The 24257-nt window shown below is 34.1% G+C and overlaps 1 protein-coding gene across 1 annotated transcript in view; it reads right to left on the bottom strand.

Moving 5' to 3' along the window:
• Positions 1 to 540: 540 nt before the first annotated feature.
• Positions 541 to 24257, bottom strand: part of LOC116869697 (putative uncharacterized protein YKL083W) — a gene marked incomplete at both ends in the record, with an annotated part of 153709 nt that continues 129992 nt past the window's right edge. Inside the window, 3 exons of the mRNA XM_032861449.1 lie at positions 541 to 674; positions 5818 to 5836; positions 18236 to 18292. Coding sequence (XP_032717340.1) covers positions 541 to 674; positions 5818 to 5836; positions 18236 to 18292 — 210 coding nt within the window. The remainder of the gene's footprint in view (positions 675 to 5817; positions 5837 to 18235; positions 18293 to 24257) is intronic.

The following is a 24257-nucleotide window of genomic DNA, read 5'->3' as shown; positions in this document are numbered from 1 at the left end:
AAAAAAATGCACATAGTTACAAGAAGAAGAAAAAAGGAAAGAAGGAAGGAAGGAAGGAAGGATGGAGGGAAAGAAGGAAGGAAGGGAAATTAAAATTGCTCCATGTAATTGCAAACACCAGTGTTATTGTTTTGTTTGTTTGGGTTTTGGCTCTTCCCATTTAAAATTAAAAAAAAAAAAAAACCACCAACAACAACAACAAAAAAAACAAAGCATGGTCAGTATTAACTCTAAGGAAGTAGTATAAGTTAAGTATATGAGAAATATAATTGAATTGCGGAACAAGGAGGAAGAAGACTGGATTCAGAGAATAGCTAAAGTTTTAGCAGGTATATATAAGAGTAGGATACATCCTAATTATTATTATTAGCATCAATTAACAATATGGAGACAAGGACAAAAAAGATTAGTTTGAAGGTTACTCTTAAATTGTACAGGCATGAGATTTTTTTTTCTTCTTCTTTAACTGTTGTCTTCATGCTCCTAATGTCCTTAGTAATGGCTTTGTTTTGCTTCATATATATATATAAAACACACACACACACACACACACATATATACATATATATATATATATATATATATATATATATATATATATATACAGTAAAATAGTATATGTGTTTTGCAGAAAACATGGGTAAATGTTAGAATGTCCAGATTAAAAAAAATTACTAATTACCTTGCCCAGCTAGAGATTATCATTGTTAAAATGTGCCTATTATTTCTACCTTTTTCTTCTCTTAAGCAATGATTCCAAGTCTACATAATGAATAATCTGTTTTATTCTGCTTTCCCATCTGTAAATGCAGTTAATCAATTGCCTTCATCACAAATTTGCAAGGATAAAATGTGAAAATCTTTAGAGCAGTGACTGGTCTTAACTAACATGTTCAGGTCAAACAATGAATTTTTTTTTCAAACCAGTTATGTTTCAGCTACTGCTATAAGCCAAGGATAGCTAATGGAAATACAATGTGAAAATATCTACATTAAAAAAGAAGAAAGATCTAAAGAGTAAGGTAAACAACCTAACTTTAAATCTCAAAAAACTAAAAGGAGAGCAAACTAAGCCCAAAGTTATAAGATGGGTGGGAATAATAAAGATTAGAGCATAAATAAATAAAATACAGAATAGAAAAACATAAAAAAACAAAGAGTGAAACTAGGAGTTTTCTGAAAGTTTTTTTTGTTTATTTGTTTGTTTGTTTGTGTTTTTGTTTTTTAATGAAAGTAAAAAACCTGAGGTAGGCTAATTAAGGAAAAAAGAAGACAAAATCAAAAATGAAAGAGGAAACATTAAAAATGATGTCAGAAATTAAAAATATCATAGAGAACTGTTATAAACAAGTATATGTCAATAAATTTGACAATCTAGAGGAAATGGATACATTCTTAGAAAAATATTACCTACCAGAATTGAATCAAGAAAAAACAGAAACCCTGAATAGACCAATAACAAGTAAGGAGATTGAATAAGTAAGCAAAACTTCTCAACAAAGAAAAGTCCAGTACCATATGGCTTCCCAAGCAAATTCTACCAAATATTTAAAAATTAGTACCATACTTCTTAAACTCTCCCAAAAATAGAAGAGGGAATACTTCTAAACTCTCTTTATTAGGCCAGTGTTCCCTTGATATCCAAGCCAGAGAAAGGCACCTCCAGAAAGCACAGCTACAGACCAATATCCTTGATCAATCAGACCCCAAAATCATCAATGAACTATTAGCAAACCAAATTCAATGACACATTAAAAGGATTATACACCGTGACCAACTAGGATTTATCTCTGCAACACAAGGATGGTTCAATATATGCAAATCAATCAACATGATCAACCATGTTAAGATAGTGAAAGAATAAAATTATATGATCATCTCAAAATATAAAAAAAAAAAAAGTTTGATGATACCTAACACCCTTTCATGATACAAACGCTCAACAAATAAGGTATAGAGGAGAGTTACCTCAACACATTAAAGGCTATATATGAAAAGCCCATACCTAATATGATACTCAAGAGGGTTAAAACTGACAGCATTTTACCTAAGATCTGGAACAGGTCAAACATATTCACTCTTGCCACTTCTGTTCAACATGTTCTGGAAGTCCTAGGCAGAACAATTAGTCAAGTAAAATAAATAAAAACATGTCCAAATTGGAAAAAAAAAAGTAATCTCTCTTCACAGATGGCATGATCTCATATGCAACAAAAACACTGTTAGAATTAAAAAATAAATTCAATACAGTTAAACAATACAAAATGAACATAGAGAAATCATTTGCATCTCTACATACGAAAAATGAACTATAGAAAAATAAAATTAAGAAAATAATACCATTTACAACTGCATCAAAAAGAATAAAATATTTGGAAATAAACTTAACCAAGAAGGTGAAAAATATGTTTAAAATAAATGCAAGTAAATGGAAAGATATTCCATATTCCTGGATTGGAAGAATTAATATTGTTTAAATGCCCATACTTGCCAAAGTGATCTACAAATTCAGTGTAATCCCTATCAATATTTCACCAGAATTTTTTATACAAAGATAACAATTAATCCTAAAATTCATATGCAACCCCAGAGACTCCAAATACTCAAAGAAATCTTGAGAAAGAATAATGCTGGAGGTGTTATGGCTCTGGAATGAAAACAGACATATAGATCAATAGAACAGAATAAAAACCCAGAAATAACAACACACATATATGGTCAACCACTCCTTCACAAAGGAGCCAAAATACACAAAAAGGAAAGGATATTTTCTTCAGTAAATGATGTTGAGAAAGTCACATATAAGCATTCAGAAAAATGAAATTGGACCCTTATCTTACACCATATTCAAAAATAAGCTCAAATACATTAAATGCTTAAACATGTCGACCTGAAACTGTAAAACTCCTAGAAGAAAACATGGAGGAATAACTTCTTGACATTGATCTTTTCTGTTATTTCTCTGATGTGACATCAAAAGCATAAGAAGCAAAGCAAAAAATAGACAAGTGGGACTATGTCAACCTAAAAAGCTCTGCCTAGAAAAGGGAACAATCCAGAAAATGAGAAGACAACTTATGAAATGTGAGAAAATTTTCCCAAGCTGTATCTGATGAAGAGTTAATATCTGTAATATATAAGGAGCTTCTACCATTCAACAGCAACAACACAGCCCAATTACAAAAATGAACAAAGGAACTCAATAGACATTTCTCCAAAGACATGTAAGTACCCAACAGGCACTGGAAGACATCCTCAACGTTTCTAATCACCAGGAAAATGCAAATCAAAATCACAATGAGATATCCCCTCAACAGCAGTTAGAATGACTTTATTTTCAAAACACAAAAAAAGTGTTGGCAAAGATAGGGACAAGAGACAAACATTGTATACTGCTAGTGGGAATATAAATTTGTGCAACCACTATGGAAACCAGTATAGAGATTCTTCTGAAAATTAAAAATAGAATTACCATATGATCCACCACTCCCACATCTATGTATATTAGCATTGCAAATGAAATCATGATGCTGAAGAGATCTCTCTACCCCCATGTTCATTATTTACAATAGCCAGGAGATGGAAGCAACTTAAATGTCAATCTCCAGCTGAATGGAAGAAGAAAATGTGGTGTATATATCCACTGGAATATCATTCAGTCTAAAAAGAAGGAAACCTTACCATTTGTAACAATGTGGGTGAACCTAGAAGATATTACTCCAAGTGAAATAAGTCAGATACAAAGGAACAAATACTACATGATACCACTTACATGAAGAGTGTAAAGTAGACTCATAGAAGCAGGGCGTAGAGTGAAATGATGGTTGGCGGGGACTGGAGGGAAGGGAAAATGGGAAGGTATTAATCAGGAGGTATAAAGTTTCAGTTATATGAGATAAAAATGAATCCTAGAGATTTACTGTACAGAATACTGCCTATAGTTCAAAATACTACATTGTCTACTGAAAAACTTGTGAAGATGATAGATCTTTGGATAAATACTCCTATCATACACACCATAATAATAATGAACAAAGAGCATAGAAGGAAACTTTTGGAGGTGACAGATATGTTTACAGTGTAGATTTTGATGATAGTTTCATGGATGTTTACTTTTCTCCAAACTCATCAAATTGTATACATTATATAGCTTCTTATGTGTCAATCATACCTCAATAAAGTAATTAAAAGAAGTATAATATATGTCACAACTTTAAGCCAATTATATAACCTTAACTTTTTTTTTTTAACCAACCATATAAAAAATGTAGAATGAATCAGGTAAAAAAGTATAGTAATATATTTTATTTAAATAAACATATCCACAATATTATCATTTAGCACCCCACAAATATGATCATTATTAACATATTTGACATGCTTTTATACCAAACATTCAAATTTTGGTGTGTATTTTATACTAACAGTACATCCTAATAGGAAGTAATCACATTTTTAAGTGCTTAATAGCCTCATGTGGGTAACTGTTGTAGTCTTGGGTAGCAAAACTAGCCACTGATGATAAAGCACAAAAGGAAACAGATACTGACCCCATCTTAAAAGCAGATGCTGCAGAAAATTTAAAAAAAAAAAACAAAACCATGAAACTGAAATAGGGTAACATGAGTAGTAATCAGGAAAATGGAGACAGGTATTTCTTTAGCTTATACAAGGAATCTCTGACAAGGCAGCTAGCCCTTACAACGAGATTTGAATAATTTAAAAAAAGAAAAAATGGGAGAAGAAAAGACCCAATTAAACACAAATCTACTGCCATGCCCCTGAAGGAAAAACAAACAAACAAATAAACCAAAGGGGAAATAACCCAGTCAGGTTGGTTGAAATGGGCTAGAGGAGGAACTAGAAAGTAGATGAGGTGAGGAGAAATACTGAATGCAGGTCAATAGGGCCTTAGCCCCCAAGATAGGATACTTGGGCTTTATTCAGTTTGCCATGAGGTCACAGAGGGACAAGCGCAAGGGGCCGACAGGACCTGCTCTGTGATTTAGGAAGACACTACTGGTTTCGAAGAATGAGTGAGCTGCAGGGTCAGAATGTGGAAAAAGTGAGTGGCTTAAACAATAATTTATTTTCTTATAATTCTGGAAACTAGAATTCTGACATTAAGGTAATGGCAGGTTGACTTCTTCTGATAGACTCTTTCCTTGGCTTGGAGATGGCCATCTTTATCTGGTGTCTCCACATGGTCTCTCTGTGCCTATCCCCTAAAGTCCTCTTATAAGGACACCAGTCATACTGGATTAGAAACCACTCATAAGACTTCATTTTATTCAATACTTCTTTGAAGGAAGGCGCTATCTCAAAATATGGTTATACCCTTAAGTACTGAAGGCTACAACTTGAACATATGAATTTAGAGAGAGACACGAATCAGTCCATAGCAAGCATCACTAAATATTTCAAAGGTGTTCTGTGGATCAGAATTTGGGTATTACAATAAAAGATGTTATCCTGACTTCCCAATCAAGTTGTCTTATGAACCATCTCCCAAATACACTCTTTGTTCACCCACACACGCACCATCTCTTTCCTATAACTTACCAAAATGCTATTATATTTCAAGTCCCAACTCATGTTCTACAACACTTCTTAGCAAGATTTGGGTTGAGAACTAAATTTATCAAAACCCACAGCACATTGCTTCCTCCTTCACTTCTCTTCCTCTCCCCCGCCTTCCTTTTTTTCTTCCTATTTTTATCTCTTCTCCTTCACCCCATTCTACCCTTTCTTCCCTCTCACTGCCACTTTCACACTCTATATTATGAATGTTTTCCTGAGTTTATAGACATTACTTACCAATTATAAAATAGTTCTCCTAAAAAATATAAAATAATATAATTACTACATGTGATCCATCGTCTCAAAAAGTTTATGTTACTTACCAAATGACTATAAGCTCCCTGAGAAAAATACCTTCATGGTTTTTCTTTGTATCTCACATAGTGATTTGCTCAATATGGTGACAACTGCTTTATTTTTATGGACATACTATTTAAAATAATTGTTTTGGTGATAATAAGAATAGCAATAGAAATCTTCCAATTACAATCTTTTTTCCATAAAATATGCTATTACACCAACTGGGAGCTGGTACATTTGTTTAAATTCTGCTCACACACCAATGGTCAATTATGTAGCAAGCTATCTTATCCTACGTTATTGTGTTCCTCTCTCTTGTTCAGAATCCTACTGAAACCAAAGCTCACATACTCCTCCAGCAATGCAATTTTCTTTATATCCTAACTCCCTGCAAAGCACCATAGCAGTCTGAGCCATAATTATATTTATCATAATGTCTACCTTAGCTCTTATCTCCCTTCCAAGATTGTCAGGTCTTGAGGGTCTGACCTAAGTTCTAGGTATCTTTATATCCATTACTGAAAGAAATATTTATTGTTAAATGAATAAATACAAAATAACCACTTGAACATTTTCTGTTTTCATATACACTCATACATTGTTAGAAGCCCTTAAAAAGGTACAGTTTTGAAATAAATGGTAGGAGAGTTTTTACCTGGTTTAATATAATCAGGAAGAGAATGAATAAGATTAGGACAGAAATAGCTGACGGTAATAAATATTGACAATAACTGACAATTTAAAAAATACATATCTGCCTGATCAGAGCATAGGGCTGGGAATCAACTGAGAATAATTTGTTACCAGCTCAGCTACTGAATCCTTGAGAGCTGACACACAGGTGAAATGAGAGAACGGTTATAAAGGTTATTAACACTAATGAGGACTATTTTTTTTAAGTGATGCTTGAAGTGGGGATTTACCAGATCAGGTAATAGAACTGATTGATGTATTAATGTGCTGAATATATCATTCATTTGTTCATTTAAAAATATTTAATGAGAAAATTTTGGGAGCTAGACACTGGGGATGTGGCAGGGAACAAAAAGATAGGATTTTACCTTCATGAAATTTATATTTGATTGGGGATTGCAGATAACTTAATGAGTAAGAACACTGAAAATAAAAGTAATAATAATTTCTACAAAGGAAATAAAAAAGTTGAGTATATCATCAAAAAGAGATTATTTGCTGAGATACTCTAAACAGAATAATCTGGAAATGCTCTCTGAGAAAGTGACATTTATTTGATCTCAAGGATCAAAATAGGGAGTTTCATTAAGATTTGGAGGAAGAGTTAAGGTTAAACATCCAACTCTTGATTTTGGCTCAGGTCATAATCTCAGGGTCTGTGTTCAGTACAGAGTCTGCCTGAGTATCTCTGTCTCCCTCTCCCTCTGCAACTCAAACCCCCACCCCCAATAAATAAACAAATAAATAAGAATTTACTTATTTAATTTATTTAAAAGAATTTGGAAGGAGAGAACTGACAGAACAATTATATGACTCTGACTCTATCTGACTGTGAAGCAGTTAAATATTTTTCCATGTGGGGAAAGAAAGTTGTCTTATTAAACATGATCACAGTATGCAGTGCTACGAAAAGGTGATTAAAATCTTAGCAGCATACAATACGAAGCTTCAGTTTAGCCCAGAAATCTGCGTCAGTCCAGAGTCAATGGATCTAGACTTGGCGTGGTTAGAAGAGGTAGTGGGTCTGTCCTGCATCTCATCCTTCCGGGGCCAGCAGGCTAGATTAAGTACATTCTTAAGATGATCGTAACAGAGGAGCAAGTGAGTAAACTGAGACAAACGTATTTCAAGCTTATGCCCAATCATGTGTGACGACATCCAGTTGTCCGGAGTCACATTGTTGAGCATAATGTCCAGAATGGAGTAAGTAAGCATTGTGAATATTTCTGAATAATAATATCTACCACGTGAGGGTTGCCTGGCTGGCTCAGTCAGTACAGCATGAGACTCTTGAGTCTTGGTGTCATAAATTTAAGCCTCACATTGGGTGTAGAGATTATTTTAAAAATAGTGAGGGGCACCTAGGTGGCTCAGTGGGTTAAAGCCTCTGCCTTCGGCTTGGGTCATGATCCCAGCGTCTTGGGATCGAGCCCCACATCGGGCTCTCTGCTGGGCAGGAAGCTTGCTTCCCTTCCTCTCTCTCTGACTACTTGTGATCTCTGTCTGTCAAATAAATAAATAAATAAATAAATAAATAAATAAATAAAATCTTAAAGAAAATAGTGAAAATGCCTACCAATTAAATGAGAATAAAGGTAAAATTTTGAGGATCTATTAGCACTCAAAGCCAGTCCTTATGTGTCTTTCATCCTGCCTTTACTATTTTACTATTATTTTGCTACACAGCATAAATGCATGCTGATATACCCTTACAAGAAGCAGGGAACACTACATAAAGCCATAGACACCTTTAGCAGAAGTTTGTTCTCAGATTGAAGGCGGAAATCACTGAGGTTTTACAATCTGCCCAGGACTCTGAACAAGGAATAGTTCTTTAGGGAGAGTCCTATGTACCCAAACTTCAGCTAAATTAGTCCTTCCAGCAACCTCAACACTTCAAACTGTAACAAGGTTTAAATTGAAACAAAGAAATTCTTTAACCTTTTATATGGCTTAGTTACCATTCACTGTCCATTTGGTGATAAGAAATTAATACTTACTTGAAAAAATATTAATTATCACTGGATTTGAACTGGGAAATGGCTTAGTTTAGGTGACATTTCACACTACATAAAATCTGTAATTTAATTTATGACATTCTGAATAGTTAATAGTTAGAATATTGAGTATTTTTTGAAGTTTTTTAAAAGATCTTATTTGTTTATTTATTTATTTGACAGAGAAGAGACAGCAAGAGAGGGAACACAAGCAGGGGGAGGGTACAGGAAGAAGCAGGCTTCCCACAGAGCAGGGGGCCTGATGTGGGGCTTGTTCCCAGGCAGATGCTTAACAACTGTAGGAGCCACCCAGGTTCCCCAATCTTTTGAGGTTTGAAGGCTGCTAATGTGAGATATAAATTTTAAATGTTCATGTAAAATATGTTTATGGCTTTTAAAATTAAGAGTTAACAAATGATGTAATATGTTAGTGAAGATGATGTAAAGCTTAAATATTGCACGATTTCTTAGGGTTTCATTATTTAAGGCTACAAATCTCAAAGAGGTGTTTGTAATCTAATGTTACTAAAAACCCAGGATTCAGGTTTGATATCTTCACAATGAGGCTACCATAAAAAATTAGTAGAATTCATAAGAATATTGTTAAGGTAATTTTAGCTCCGAAGCCAAACTTGAAAAAGGTAGACAGTTGTAGTACAAATTGAAGTCACAAGAGGGTAGTCTTTCCACAGGAAAATGTTAATGTTTTTTTGTTTTCCTGTTCCATCAGCACTTAACACTATTAAATTTCAAATTATAGAGACTATGTTGATTGAAGTTAGACTTTATGACTTACAATTTTTATAACCACAAGTATTTAAAGCTGTTTTGCTGGTGGGATAATATAATAAAATGAAATAAGTGGGAATAGACCATGATACATTTATAACCATAACACACTATTTCAGTAGCTCGGATTTCTTGCTTAAATAAGTAACATTTATCTAAGTAAATCCATTTTTCAAAGAATGGCATGTTTGTGGAATTTTTAAAGAAAAAGCAGATCGTCTCAAATCATACATAGATTCCATTAGTTTGGGTTAACTGTCTTCTTCTCTCTTTAGAACAAATATACATTTCCCCCCCACTAATTTGGTACGCGACTGGTTTTGTTTTTTATTCTATTTGAGTGCTTGGTTGAAACTATTTACCAGGATCTGTACCGAAAGAAAATGTTTATTCCTTTGTTGCCTTTAAATTTGAGTAGTCCAGTGTGTCAAAGCTCTATTGTCCTATAAACTAGGAGATGTTAATTTGCATCCCAGATCTCTTACTAATTAGCCAAGCAGTATAGTTTATGGAAACCAATGTGGTTCCACTGATTTCTTCAGTTGTTTTACCTGTAAAATAGAGCTTGAATATCTATACTTGGAGGTGTTTCCTTTACTTTTTCCTTCCCCATTCTTTTCTCTAACGATGATTTCTTCACGATTTTACACGGCGAAGAAGATCATAAAAAGCAAGAATTAATTCATGCTGTACCTGATTCGGTTCTTTTCTGGATTTGCTTTGATAAGGATATTGTTTTTCCGTGAAGCAGATTTAAATGCCAACTGATTTCAAACCAACAGTGTTTAAAAGCCGTTGGTTTATCTTATTTTTCCTCCACTGCTCCTTAAAATTCTCACTCAAAGCATGAAAGAACATAGAATCAGGAATCAGGACTTTAAATCAAAGGTAAAATGAGAGATTAATAACTTCCTTCTTGTCTCAAAAGCCCATCCCAAGAATTGTATGTACTAAAAAGAGTGGAGTAAATTATAATCTGCAATGTTAGCCCCCAGACTTATTTAAATTATACACTTAGCACACTGAGCAGTGAATTTCTCTTTATGAAGAAATTGAGTAAGGGGTGCGTGGGTGGCTCAGTGGGTTAAGCCTCTGCCTTCTGCTCAGGTCATGATCTCAGGGTCCTGGGATCGAGTCCCGCATCGGGCTCTCTGCTCTGAAAGGAGCCTGCTTCCTCCTCTCTCTCTCTCTGCCTACTTGTGATCTCTCTGTCAAATAAATAAACAAAATCTTAAAAAAAAAAAAGAAAAAGAAAAAAAGAAAGAAAGAAATTGAGTAAGGGGACCGCATGTTGGGATTACCTGGATGTCATTGCCCATGCTCCCTGTTTGCCGAGGATGAAGGCAGCTGTTTCAGGAGCTGTCCGCTTCTTCAGCAAGTGTAATATGAACAAAAGATGAGAGGCTGACCTTTCCAGCTCTAGGGACATGATTCTTCAGTCAGGGATGTGCAAATAGCCAGGCTTCTTGACTGGAGCTTCAAAACAATCTCTCAAACTCAATTCTAATTAGCAATAAAAGAGCTATTTACCTGGAAATGATGTTGTTACACAGGTGTGTTGCTGCTGGAAAAGCCATTCCACCACTCAGCTCGACAATGTGCATATGTTCATCTTGTTTGACTTGGTTTATGATTATTTGCAGTAGTGCTGCCAAAGAAATTGTTCTCGAAATGCGAACTACCTCATGCAGAAGAACGGCTCGCTATCTTTTTAGTATGTGGGTTTGTTCCATTCATTAGACAATTTCTGTCCTCTAAATTGACCCGAAGACAAAGCTGTACAGAATCTCAGTCCCTCACTCTCTGTGCGGACAGAGAATGAGGAATCAGAGCATAAATACAAATAGGGAGACCCCTTTTTACAAGATGGAAATTTGGCTTCTCTGTTTTCCCTATTCCTCTTATCGCTTAAGGCTTAGGAGGCAGAGAAAAAGGAAGTGAGCAGAGTATAGAGATGTGGCACAGCAGGCAGGTGGCTACAGTGATTCTAAGATGCTCTGTGGATCTACAGAACCAGAGATGGATGCTAATGGCCAGAGATTTACTTGGCTTTGCCTCACTGAGCGGAGCGATGTGAGGTAAGGAGACTAGGACAGTAGTTTTCAGCTGTTTTCCTCACCAATAGGCAAAAGGCTAAATAAAGCAGGCAAGGAAGGAAACTAATATATACCTAGTCCAGCTGTATACCAGGTGCTCTGTCAGAGCCTCAAAATAACCCTGAAAAGTTGATGCCATTAACTCCGTTGTTCAAAAGAGGAAGCAAAGGCAGTAGAGAACTTGAAAAATTTGCCAAAGTTCTCATTAGTGCCAAAGCCTAAAAACCCAAGCATGCGTTTTTCCAAGGCCAACTATCTAAAATAGTTTTAAGAACTCTAAGCTGCTTTTCAAAAAAAAAAAAAAAAAAAAAAAAGACCCAACCATCCCTTGCTGACCTATTCTCACAATTTCCATACCAGGTTTCTTTGTCTAGAACTCTTCAATGGTATTTTTCTTTTGTTACAGAAAGGAATAAAAAGTTCTTTCTCAACGAAGACCATACCAGAATTAGGGCACCTCAGTTTCAACGAGGTTTCCTTCTCAATAATATATTTCCCTTTTTTTCTTCTTGCCAGGGGAAGTAAAAAATGCTTCATGAATATTCAGAAAGTGAGATGTTCTGATAGCTACTATCACTCACCTATAAAGCAATATTGGATGAAAATAAGGAGTTGGAGCATTCTGAAAATAAGGAAACCGTGGAACAAAAGACACCTAATACATTGAATTGGTATTTAAAATGCCCATGGGCCCTTAGCTCAGTTCTCATAAATATATATCATACTTCAAATCATCTCTGATTAAAATTCTCTGATTTATTAAACATACCCTCATCAAAAATTTAAAAATATTTTAATATCATAAGCATTAAAGAAATTTCTGGTCAGAACAGCAAAAATCTGATATTTGCCAGATTCATTTGATATTGCCCTCTTCCCAAAGCAATAAAGAATAATGGTAACAGACAAATAAAAATAAAGCCATTCATAAGATATAATGTAATGACTAAATGAGCATGTGTCAGAGGAAATGAGAATGAGGAGCAGTCAGCCCTGACCTCTTTCCTTTGCCCGGGGCATCAGAGGGGTAGTCTATTTCAATGGCAGTTTATATTCCACTTGGACGTTTTTGGAAAATGCCATTTACATTCTAAAAAAATGGAATAGATACATTTTCTTAAAAAAATATATTTTAGTACTTTTAATGAAAACTACAGATATCGGGACCCCTGGGTGGCTCAATCAGTTAAGCGCCTACCTTCAATTCAGGTCGTGATTCCAGGGTCCTGGGATCAAGTCCTGCTTTGGGCTCCCTGCTCAGCAGGGAGTCTGCTTCTGCCTGGCCCTCTGCTCCTGCCCCCTCTCCTGTGCTCTCTCTCTCTGCTCTTTCTCTCACTCTCTCAAATAAATGGAATCTTAAAAAAGCTAACCATGTTGTAGGTAGAATGAACTTGGAAAACACTGTTCAATTATGAACACAGTTCAGAAGGAGTTGAACTTAATCTTCAGTTCTTCTCCAAAGGACATTATTTTTGTCCAAAAATTGGGAGGTTATGAGACTCCTTTATATTTACCAATAAATGACTACCGCGAAAGTACCTCTGTTTCTTGAAATAGTTTAGTATTTTTAAAAAATGAGCTTTGGATTGTATATTTCAAATATACTCATTAAATTACACTATCACTAAAATGTTTAGGGTTGTTCACACATAACACACACACATGAGTTTGGCACTTAACTATTATAGAAGCCTGAGAGCCAACAGACCTTCTGTCTCAGTAAGTGGAGATGTGTGTAATGGAGGGAGCATCAGTTTTCTGTTAAAAATATATTAGCTAGATTCCTTAGGAAAAAAATAGAAAAAAAATAGTGGATGAGATTTCCTCATCCACTGGTTCTCAGCCTTGACTCCATTCGGCATATGAAAAGCTTTTCCTTTCCTTTTTTTTTTTTTTAAAGATTTATTTATTTGTGTGTGTGTGTGTGTGTGTGTGTGTGTGTGTGAGAGAGAGAGAGAGAGAGAGAGAATGAGCATGACCAGAGAGCGAAGGAAAGGAGAGAGAGAATCTCAGGCAGACTCCCCACTGAGCGCAGAGACCCTGAGATCACAGCCCTGAGCTCATGACCTGAGCTGAAATCAAGAGTCAGGCATTTAACTGACTGAGCCACCTAGGCACCCCCAATATCTGAAAAGCTTTTTTAAAATACTGAGTCCAGTGTTCCACCCCAAGAAAACCTTGTACACCTTGCCTCTACTATGTTCTGGGATTTAAAAAATCTTGGGTGACTCTAACTTGCAGCCATCATTGAGGGCCACCACCTAAGTGCTATGTTTTGTGACAATCAAGATTCCTTATTGCCTCCCATGGCACTTGTATTCATCAATTCAAGAGGCTGTAGCAGAAGACCATTTCAGACTCTCCCCATCCATTCCTGTACTATGGAACAATTCTGTCCCATGTTTGGACTGACCAGTGAGTGAGTGACCAAGCTTCTTTGTGTTGGAAGCTTTTAGTTCTGAAAAAAACAGTGAAAGATACAAAATATCTCACTGCCCCCACCCACTACGCAGCATCTGGCCCACCATATCTCTTTCCTTTAATTTTCTGTCCCAGATTTTAGCTTTTATCATAGAATTCCCTACACATTCCTATTGTTTTATTCATCTGCTTATTCATTTGACTGAGTGTTCTCTCTCATGATACAGTATAACCTGTGGGAGTAAGAAGTTTTCTTTCATTTCTTGTTACCTCAACACACTGCCAAGCACAGAACTGACCACCAAGAAAGACATTTGGTTTGTATAAATAAAAGAATGATTATGTGAAAGAGTTGTAAACTGGGAAACACGAAGTAGATGGGTGGTCGTTCCAGAATAGCATCAACTCTGAGTTCCTTCCCACAGGTGCACTTTTTAAATAAGAGTGTGCAACAATGAAGGATGGGAGGAATTCCTAGGGTAGCCCCTGATGAAATCTTCTGTTTCTATAGTTGGTGTCTCCCCTTGCTATGCACGACTGGGAGGATCATGCTTTAGATTGGATACATGTCCTTTTAACGTACTCTGACTTAAATTGTGGGGGTTTGGGGTTATTATTTCTGCTTTAGGAAAAATTATGAGAAGAAAGAATCAATCCTTAGGTCAAAATGGAGATCAAGAAATTATCCTATAGTGTCTTTCCCAAGCAGTAGGAGAATAGGCTCAGGATTTTCAATAGATACTTCCAAAGGATCAAACTCTGGCAATTATATTCTAATATCATTGTGCTATTACAGATATTTTTCCAAGGATTTTAAATGACAACAATTTCCACAGTAGAGATATTTATCTTAATATTCCAAAACATAATATGTGGAAAGAATTTAAAAAGCAAATGTATGTATTATTAAGCAGTGGGTATGGATCTAATGTGTGTGTGTGTGTCTGTGTGTCAGTGTGTTCCTGTATACACACACATATATATACATATAACTTGGCTTTATTTGCTCTATGGAATATTTATAGTATATACGCATACATATATATATATATGTATGTGTATATAAAATCGTACATATGATGTATATATAATTGTATAATATATATATGTAATATAATTGTATGGCATGTACATATATGTGTACATATAAACACACATACATATATACACCATATATAAAATATAAATATAAATGTAAATAAATGTGCATGCATATTATAGAAGTCACTCTGCTATACCAGGGATTTTGGCATGCATTTTATGTTTACTCATACAAATGAGGAAACCAAGCTTAAATATACTTAAATATATTGTTTAATGTCAGTTAGCTAATAAGGAGGAGAGTCAGAATATTTATTCAGAGTTCCAATTATAGTCTCATTATAATATCTTAGTTTCTTTCTTCAAAGATTTATAAAGGAAAATGACCTAAAATACAGTTTATTAAGACAGTGTCAGATCTTTTACTGACAGGCACTGGAGATATATAATATTTTACTGTATACCAGTCAACATAGTCCAATTTCCCAGGAATAAATCTAGATGAACAGAGTATTTTTAGGTTTTATCTTATTGGTACAAAGGTATATCCACAAGCAATAAAACAGTTTAAATCTCATGAGGTATTTTTATGTTGCATATCTATTTTATGAGTATGAATTTTATTCATTATAGTAAAATATACAAAGTTTTAAATAAGCCAAGGATTCTTTCTCTTCCAAAGAAAAGTTTCTGCTACTGTGTTAATGATGCCTCACATCGGCAACTGATATATGGAACCTAATGACTTCCTAGAAAAAAATCACTTGTATTTTTCTTAAGTGTTATTTTTGTTACTCTTAATGAAAAATAAGATAATTGGTGATAATCAGTGATAGGAGAAATGATAATGGAAGGCCAAGAGTGATGACAGAGTTACTATCTGAAATTTAAGTATTTTCTTGTAATGGTGGAGCATCTTTTTGGACAAAATATCATTCTATAAATGGGAAAAAAGCATAAATAAGCTGATAGTTTGGATATTGTGGTTATTCTTTACAAATAAAAGAGAAATACAAATAAATGTAAATAATAGCAATGGACTGAAATGACGGGTATAAATCTGTGCTTCAAATGAATGCCTTGCAAAAAATAGACATTCCATACTTCTGCAAAGAAGTAAATTTGGGAGAAAACATCTTCATAGTAGCATCCTTAAGAAAACTTACTTATTCCACCATATCCATAATGCCCATATCCATAATCTCATGAGAATGTTTGCTATATAAAGTATAGAATATTTGCATCCAAAATATAGCACAAAGTGCAAGTTTTTCTATATGAAAAACAACGATTTTTAAAAATGTTCTTTGTGAATAAACTTCCAAAACCTATTGCTGACCATATTGACCAAAATATGACAAAATTTTGATACAATCTTATTCAACTTTCTGTAACCATCCTGTTTTTCTTTCCCGGTCACCTGCTAGTTGAGGTGCTATATGCTAACATGAACAGTAAAATGTATTCAGTTGAATTAAATCTGATATATACCCTCACATACGTATGTTTGATATGCAAAACCTATGACTAAGTCTCTTCAAGTGTTGAAGTATTGATGATAGAATCAGAACTCTGTATATTCTTTAGTAATGATGAATAACAAAGAATATAATTTTGATGTCTGATTGCTTGTATTGCTTTCTAACATACCCTGTTATTTCTCAAAAAGAAGATAAGGCAAATAAAGCAAGGAAAATAGGATAGTAATAACATTTTGCATGAAGAAAATTAATCAATCAATCATAAGAATAAGAGGTTTCGTAACACTGATTAGGTCATCCTGTCAACCCCTGAGGGCTGGTGTAGGACTGTCACTTGAAATCTCCTTTCTGATTCTTTATCAAAAATAGTTCCCAAAAGTGTCAAATGGAAGAGTATTGCCTCTGATATATTCATGTTCAGTGCTCAGAATAAATGTTATTAATATTTATTGCGGCATAACTTTCATTGTTATCATAGAGAGCATTTGAAAATGTTTTTGTATGATTGCAAATAAGGAAATCAGTCCTTCTAAGGGTATTTATTAGTTGAATAAAAATTCCCTATCTTGAAATCACAAAGGTTTGTTAGAACACTTCTTTGTTTGTTTATTCATTTGTTTAAAGACACATTTCAGACTGTGCAGGCCTCCTTCTACCAGAGATTTTTTAAAAAGTATTAACAATGAAAATCACTTTTAAGAACAAAGAAGTGAAAAATACAAAATTGAGAATCTGTGGACAAAACAGTAAGTCTCTAAAGGCCAAAGTAGGTCATAACAAAGAAAAGGGGGAAAAACTTGACCCAAGGCCCGGTGTCGTTAAATAAAGGTTTTTTGAATGTTCTCAAATGAGAGTATCATGTAGTGATGCTAGACTTAAGACTTTTATTGGCTCAGGCAGGAAACTCTTATGTGTATGAGTCTGTGCTTCCCAGGATGTATGACTATCTCGTTTTCCTGTTTTCACACCATTAAATATGACATGGTTCCTGAGTACCACCATGATTCACTTGTGAACCTCTCAGCATTTTCCTTTTAAAAATTCCCCTTTTACTATCTATATGTCATATTTTACTTGCAATTTAAGATGAGATAATTTCATGTTAATTTCAAGTATCTGCTTCATCTTAATATAACTACTGTAATTTTGATGATTTTTAAATCCACACAATTTCCATATTCATCTGAATTTTTTAACTGATGTATACTTTCATTAGTGTAAATGTTCTTCCAAAGTAGTATCTGCATAAAATACGGTTGTGTCTAGTTTATCAAAACATAGAGTTATGTAGATAGTCACAGCATAAAATGATCATGGATGATAGCAATTGATTACCTATAAAATGATAATGAAAAATCAATATCAGTCAATGGATTGTGAAAACAATCCATATTTAGTTTCAGATTTTCATAAAACATCACCTATTATGTAGGCTCAATGTTACAGATGAAATAGAGCTGTGTAACTGTGGTACCGTTATTCTTTATACAGATTGTAGGACATAGACCATTATATGCCTGTGTGGCCCCTGCAAACTAACGACATGCCAGGCAGCTTACCTAAGGCCGTGGACCTTTCTGGCCTAGTGCATCTTCCCTCCATCTAGGTTATATCAGCAATGAGATTGTAGACTTGCTTGCTAGAGGAACTAAGGCAACATTTGGAAGCCGCAACTACTCACTTAAATGTATGTTTATCTCTTATAGCAATAACCTAAAAATGGTTTTACTTCTATATGCCTTTTTATAAACTTACAGTGCAAGACAGTATACAGTATGTGTGCACATGTATGTATATATATACACATGTATATATGTATACATGTACAAATATGTATATACATATATACACTAATACAAACATACATATAAACACTATATATGTATATATAAAACTTACATAATATACATGTAATACGTATATAGTATAAAATACACAGCAATACAATATATCATATAATTTTTATATTTTCACATATATTTATAAATTTTTATAATTTTTCTTTACATTTAAATCATTGCAAATGAAAGTGAACTTCATCTTGTGGGACACAGAATTTACACACAAAAATTGTTTTAAGAAAAAAGTACAGGGGTGCCTGGGTGGCTCAGTGGGTTAAAGCCTCTGCCTTCGGCTCGGGTCATGATCCCAGGGTCCTAGGATCGAGCCCCACATCAGGCTCTCTGCTGGGCGGGAAGCTTGCTTCCCTTCCTCTCTCTCTGACTACTTGTGATCTCTCTCTCTCTCTCTCTCTGTCAAATAAATAAATAAAATATTTTAAAAAAATGAAAAAAGTACAAAATTATTAATATAAAAATAGAAAATAGTATTTCTATAGAATAAGAAATCACAGCAAATTACAGTAAAAAAAAAAACAGGCAAGAAACACAAACATCAAAAAAATATCCGGGAAAACAACATATTTGTATTAACTCACTGCCTGATATTCATCCGTAGTACTGGTTTTTGACCTCAGCAGCATACTTTTGGCAGCATACTTTTTGATCATGTTATCAGATTACTATGATTTTGCAATACTTTCCACAGAGAAAAGAATGAGAATTGGTGCCTCTTTCAACACCGTTGGTTAAAATTTAGTTTCTATTATTTTGGTTGGGCTGCATAATACATGTGACTTTACAAAGATACACAGTTACCAATTATAGTACTGCACAATTTTATCCTTCACATCCCCCAAATTCTAAAACTTCTATTTTCTGTGACTCCCACAAAAAAATGTAAATGTTATGTGTATTTCTAATCATCAAAACTGTATTAATTGCCAAGTATAGGAGGAGATAATTTCTATTTGAAATAGACATCGATGAAGTATCCTACTAACCATTGGGTATGTCTAATGACGGGAAGAAATTTTCTCAGACTAGCTTCTGGCTCTTGACTTCTCAAACCTTGTTTCTCCTCCATTATCCACATATTTCAAGTGCTGGATGCCATTGGACATGCTCATATCACAATATGACCTCTAGCCGTGGAATGGTAATGATGAGTTGGCACAGTGAGTGGTAAGAATGTCCATGAAAGTCATTTTTACAGTAGACAGATAGCAATAATAGCTCTACACAAAGTGAGTTTGGATTGTATACATTTATTGCATTAAACCCAAACTAAATGTATCACCAATTCAATTTCCCCTTTGGATTGCAAAATTTCCAAAGCCACTTTAAAATCATATACAGAAAAGATGTGGCGAAGGGTAAATCGATTGAAATGTGTTGGAGATCTTAAACAATTGCACTTAAATTAACTTCTTTTTGAAAATTTAGTAAGAACATATGGCTTTCTAAATATGCTGTTAAAGCCTCCCAGGCTTGGAAAAAGCCTGTGTAAATAAAAGGGGATCCCCGAACTTAAGCTTTATTAGCCCCACAGTGAGCTTGGGCTCTAATTGCAAATGTCAAGGCTTTTAGCATATTGCATATATTGATGTTTTTAAATAAATATGTAACATCTCTTTTAAATATACCAAAGGAATCTAAATATCATGATGATTCAGGACTACCATATTTATTTTTAAAATATATGAACAGGCTTTTCTTTTAGATTCTATATTTATACTGATTTTCTCCTTGAACTAATTCCCTAGAGAATCTTATCCTAAAAAATATATATATTGTTGGATATTATTTTGTCAAGGGTTCTCTCATACTTCTTAAACATTGAAAATGTTTATTTTAAATACAAAATACATAAAAATGCAAAAATATGTATTGAGATTTTTATTTTCTGTTTCTGTATGTTTCTATATAGAATATTGCAAAAAATTTTTCTATAATGAAGTTATAATTATTATGTCTACATGCTTGATCAAAACAAATATAATAGTTATTTTTATAATATTTAAATTTTACAGATGCATCTTTTAATGAGAGATTTTTTCATAAATCAGTGAGTGAAAATTACTTTTATTTTTTTTTAAGATTTTATTTATTTATTTGACAGACAGAGATCACAAGTAGGCAGAGAGGCAGGCAGAGAGAAAGAGAGAAGGAAGCAGGTTCCCTGCTAAGCAGAGAGCCCAGTGCGGGGTTCGATCCCAGGATACTGAGGTCAAGACCTGAGCCAAAGGCAGAGGCTTTAACCCACTGAGCCACGAGGCGCCCCTGAAAGTTACTTTTAGAAGGAATCTCTGTTCAGCTTCCAAACATTTCCTAATTTTCTTTTTTTTTTTTTTTAAGATTTAGTTATTTATTTTAGAGATAAAGCAAATGCACGTGCACATGCAATCGGGGGAGAGGCAGTGGGGGAAGGAGAGAATCTCAAACAGACTCCCTGCTGAGCATGGAGCCTGACTTGGGGCTCAATCTCACAATCCTGAGATCATGACCTGAGCTGAATCAAGAGTTGGTCCCTCAAATGAGCCACCCAAGTGCCCTTCTTTTCTTTTCTATAAATGTAAGCACTGTGAAATCCTCATAATGATCAATATGAAAAGAGAAGAAAGTTTGGTTATAGCCATGCCAACGGTTGAACTCTTTCTGAATTATATGGTACATATCACACAATGATCTATTATTTGATTGGTTTGTATATTTTATCAATTATTTTCTCTTTCAAATTCATTAAAGACATCCCAATTTGAAAGATAATTTGTTTCTTAGCCATTCAAGTCATGTACTTTCTCAGTTTCTTATTTCTGCTAAGGTAAACAAATAACTAACAAGTTTCCTCAGGGCTCACTTGGAAGAACATTAACTCTTCAACTTGTCGTCATAAATTTGAGCCCCACGCTGAGTGAGTGTAGAGATTATGTAAATAAATAAGTTCTCTCAAGACTTCCCATGATTATTGTTATTCTATTGTTATTTACTTTATTATTTAAAGACAATTTTTTTTATGAAGCTAAAAGTATCAACAAAACTCCCATATAATTGAAAGTGGTATATTTTAGGGATCTTTGAATATATTTATATACTTTAGTATAAAAATAAAAGGTTGGGACATTAAAGCAAAACTGTCATACTCCCCCACTTCTCTATAATACATCTGAATTCTAACATCCCAAATGATCCCATTTCAAATGCCAGGTGTTTCCTTTTATGGAAATATGTGTAAGGAAAAGAAAGACATTAAGCTTTGCTGCCGGTTTAGCATACCTTCACTAAAGGGATCTTCTCAGACATCAAATTTTATACTATAGGTTATTTGATGCCCTCAACCATTTTATACCCCAAGGTATAACGTTTGGTATGGTGGGGAACTATGTCCTTTTTTTTTTTTTTTTTTAATCAATTGTAAAAGGTTAGGTAGGAGAGGAGAACTGGTGTGATTTCAAATTGCAAGTATATGCTCAAGCAGAACAATTTCACACAAAAAGTACACATCAAAATTGCAGCTCTAGATTAGAAACTTTCCACAGTCCTCTTGGAAGCTGCTTCTCACCCATTTTGAATGCTTATATCTTGCTTCCTTTCCATGACTCTTTAGATGATAGACTTAAGCCAATGAAACCCTGAGGTCTGAGCCATCTCTCTCCCAAATCTTTAAGTCCAGACAACACATTTGGCTTTGGCCTTGCTAAACATATACGTATGACTGTAACTTACTAATGAGATATATCATTACAGGAGAGAAAATCCCCAATTATAAAAGAATTAATTTGGTATTCATTTTCAATAATTATAAAAATGTATACGAACATATGGTCATTTATTCAACCAAAATACTAGACCAGTGCTTCTCAAACTAAATTTAATGTGCATAGAGATCACTTGGATGTCTTATTAAAATACAAATTCTGATTCCATAGGGATTACATAGGTCTGTGGAGGGAGTTGAGATTCTGTAATGCTAAGAAATACCCAAGAGACTGTGCGTAGACTAACTACACAATTAGTAATAAAATACAAGACCACATTTAAAATTGGGATTATATAAATATAAATATAAATATGATGTAAATATATAGCCTACATAGTTGGTTAAAATTTACACCTTCTGGTGAGTGAAAGAAAAAGAAAAACTAAATGAAATGCCAAATATAGTCATGTTTACATTCTTATTATATCTCATGCAAAAATATTCTAATCCAGGGGTTCAAAGGAATGGAACCGCCCCACTAGAAAATAGTGGGGAATATGGGAATCTGGATCCACATAGATGATAAGCTTTTTTATTGTGAAATAATGAGAACTATTATATGATTTTTTGACATTTGCCACCTATGCACCAGTTACAGAGAAAGACAGACTTTCATATCATAGTTTAAGATCTAATCAAGAGAGAGTTGAAATGATAAAAAAAAATCTGTCTATTCCAATTCTCCATCCAGGCAGACATCTAAGACTTAGTTCTCTTCCACCTACATATCAAATAAATTTCCTTATATAATTAACTTCCTTAACAGTTCTTGCAAACTAGATTACACTTTGAAGCTAATTTTGATAGATAAGACAATGATTCTCAATCCTATCAGATCTAACAAGTGTGTTTTTATATTTTATCATATGTATGTTATACTGTCTCCTCTCCCATCCTGAAATAAACCAAAATCACAAATAATAAAGCCAACCTTCAGAGATTATTAAATAATCAATAAAATGTGCTATTCTAAATAAGTGAAAAGCTGTGTGTCTTTGAGTGTATGTCTATGTGTGCATGTGTCAAAGACTCCTATATTTCCAATTTCAAAGTTCTGTGTCTTGAAAACACTTGGTATAACAAGTTTGAGTTCATCTTTATTGAATCTCTTTTCTCTCAACTGTGCAGTGATTCCTTTAAAAAAAAATCCAATTTTTTTTTTAGTTAAATTCCCTTTCATTGGATCTTTATTTTCTATCTTGTCCTTTATGACAATTGGTTTTTCCTAATATGTTCAACTACTCTCTCTCTTCTCTCTCTTACTGTATTTATTTTCATGCATTTGACACCCAGATTTTAACATTCTTAACCCATTATCACTACTAGATTTTATTGCCTGGATGCTAGCATTTACAGCCACATGAACCTTAGACCAATCAATAGACCCTACAGGACTTTTCTTTTTTTAATCTGAATTCTTTTTTTTACCTACTCATTTTGTCAGGTTCTGCTTGAATAGGATCTACTCCAAAGAGATGAAAACTTCCTCTTTTATGTGTCCATAACACTTCATGTATTTCCATTTTTATAACATTTACTGAATTTTATAATTATTTGCATGACTATCAACTTTTCTAGAAATAATATGAATTCATACTCAAGGATTATTAAATCCTTTATTATTTAAAGACAATTTTTTTCATACTTATAGTGTCCGTGTGGTGTTTGGAATATAGTAGACCATTTATAAGTAGACCCATTTATAAGGGTATTGAATAATTTTTTAGTTTTTAGAATCAGTAATTCATAATTTCAGAAGCTGAATGAAAATGCACTGACTGACTTAGGTTCTTCTAGTATCTAGAGAATGAGGAGATACTTCGAAAGAGGTGATGTGTGGAGAAAACAGGAATTCCCCACAAATTTTACCTATTTATATTGTCTACAGATTAGAAAGTCTTTGAGTTGAGGGGTGCCTGGGCGGCTCAGTCAGTTAAGCATCTGACTCAGTTTCCGCTCGGGTCATGAACTCAGGGTCATGAGATTGAGCCCTGAATTGTGCTCCTGTTCAATGCGGCATCTGTTTAAGATTCTTTCCCTCTCTGTCTCCCTCCTGCTCTAACTCTGCTCCTCCCCTGCCACTTGTGATATCTCTCTCTCTCTCAAATAAATAAGTAAATAAAATATTTTTTAAAGATTTTATTTATTTATTTATTTAACAGACAGAGATCACAAGTAGGCAGAGAAGCAGGCAGAGAGAGAGAGGAGGAAACAGGCTCCCTGCTGAGCAGAGAGCCTGATGTGGGGCTCGATCCCAGGAC

Source organism: Lontra canadensis, unplaced genomic scaffold (genome assembly GCF_010015895.1).
Source record: "Lontra canadensis isolate GAN:19392208 unplaced genomic scaffold, GSC_riverotter_1.0 scaffold1, whole genome shotgun sequence".
Taxonomy (NCBI): domain Eukaryota; kingdom Metazoa; phylum Chordata; class Mammalia; order Carnivora; family Mustelidae; genus Lontra; species Lontra canadensis.
This window is presented reverse-complemented; position numbering and strand designations above follow the sequence as displayed.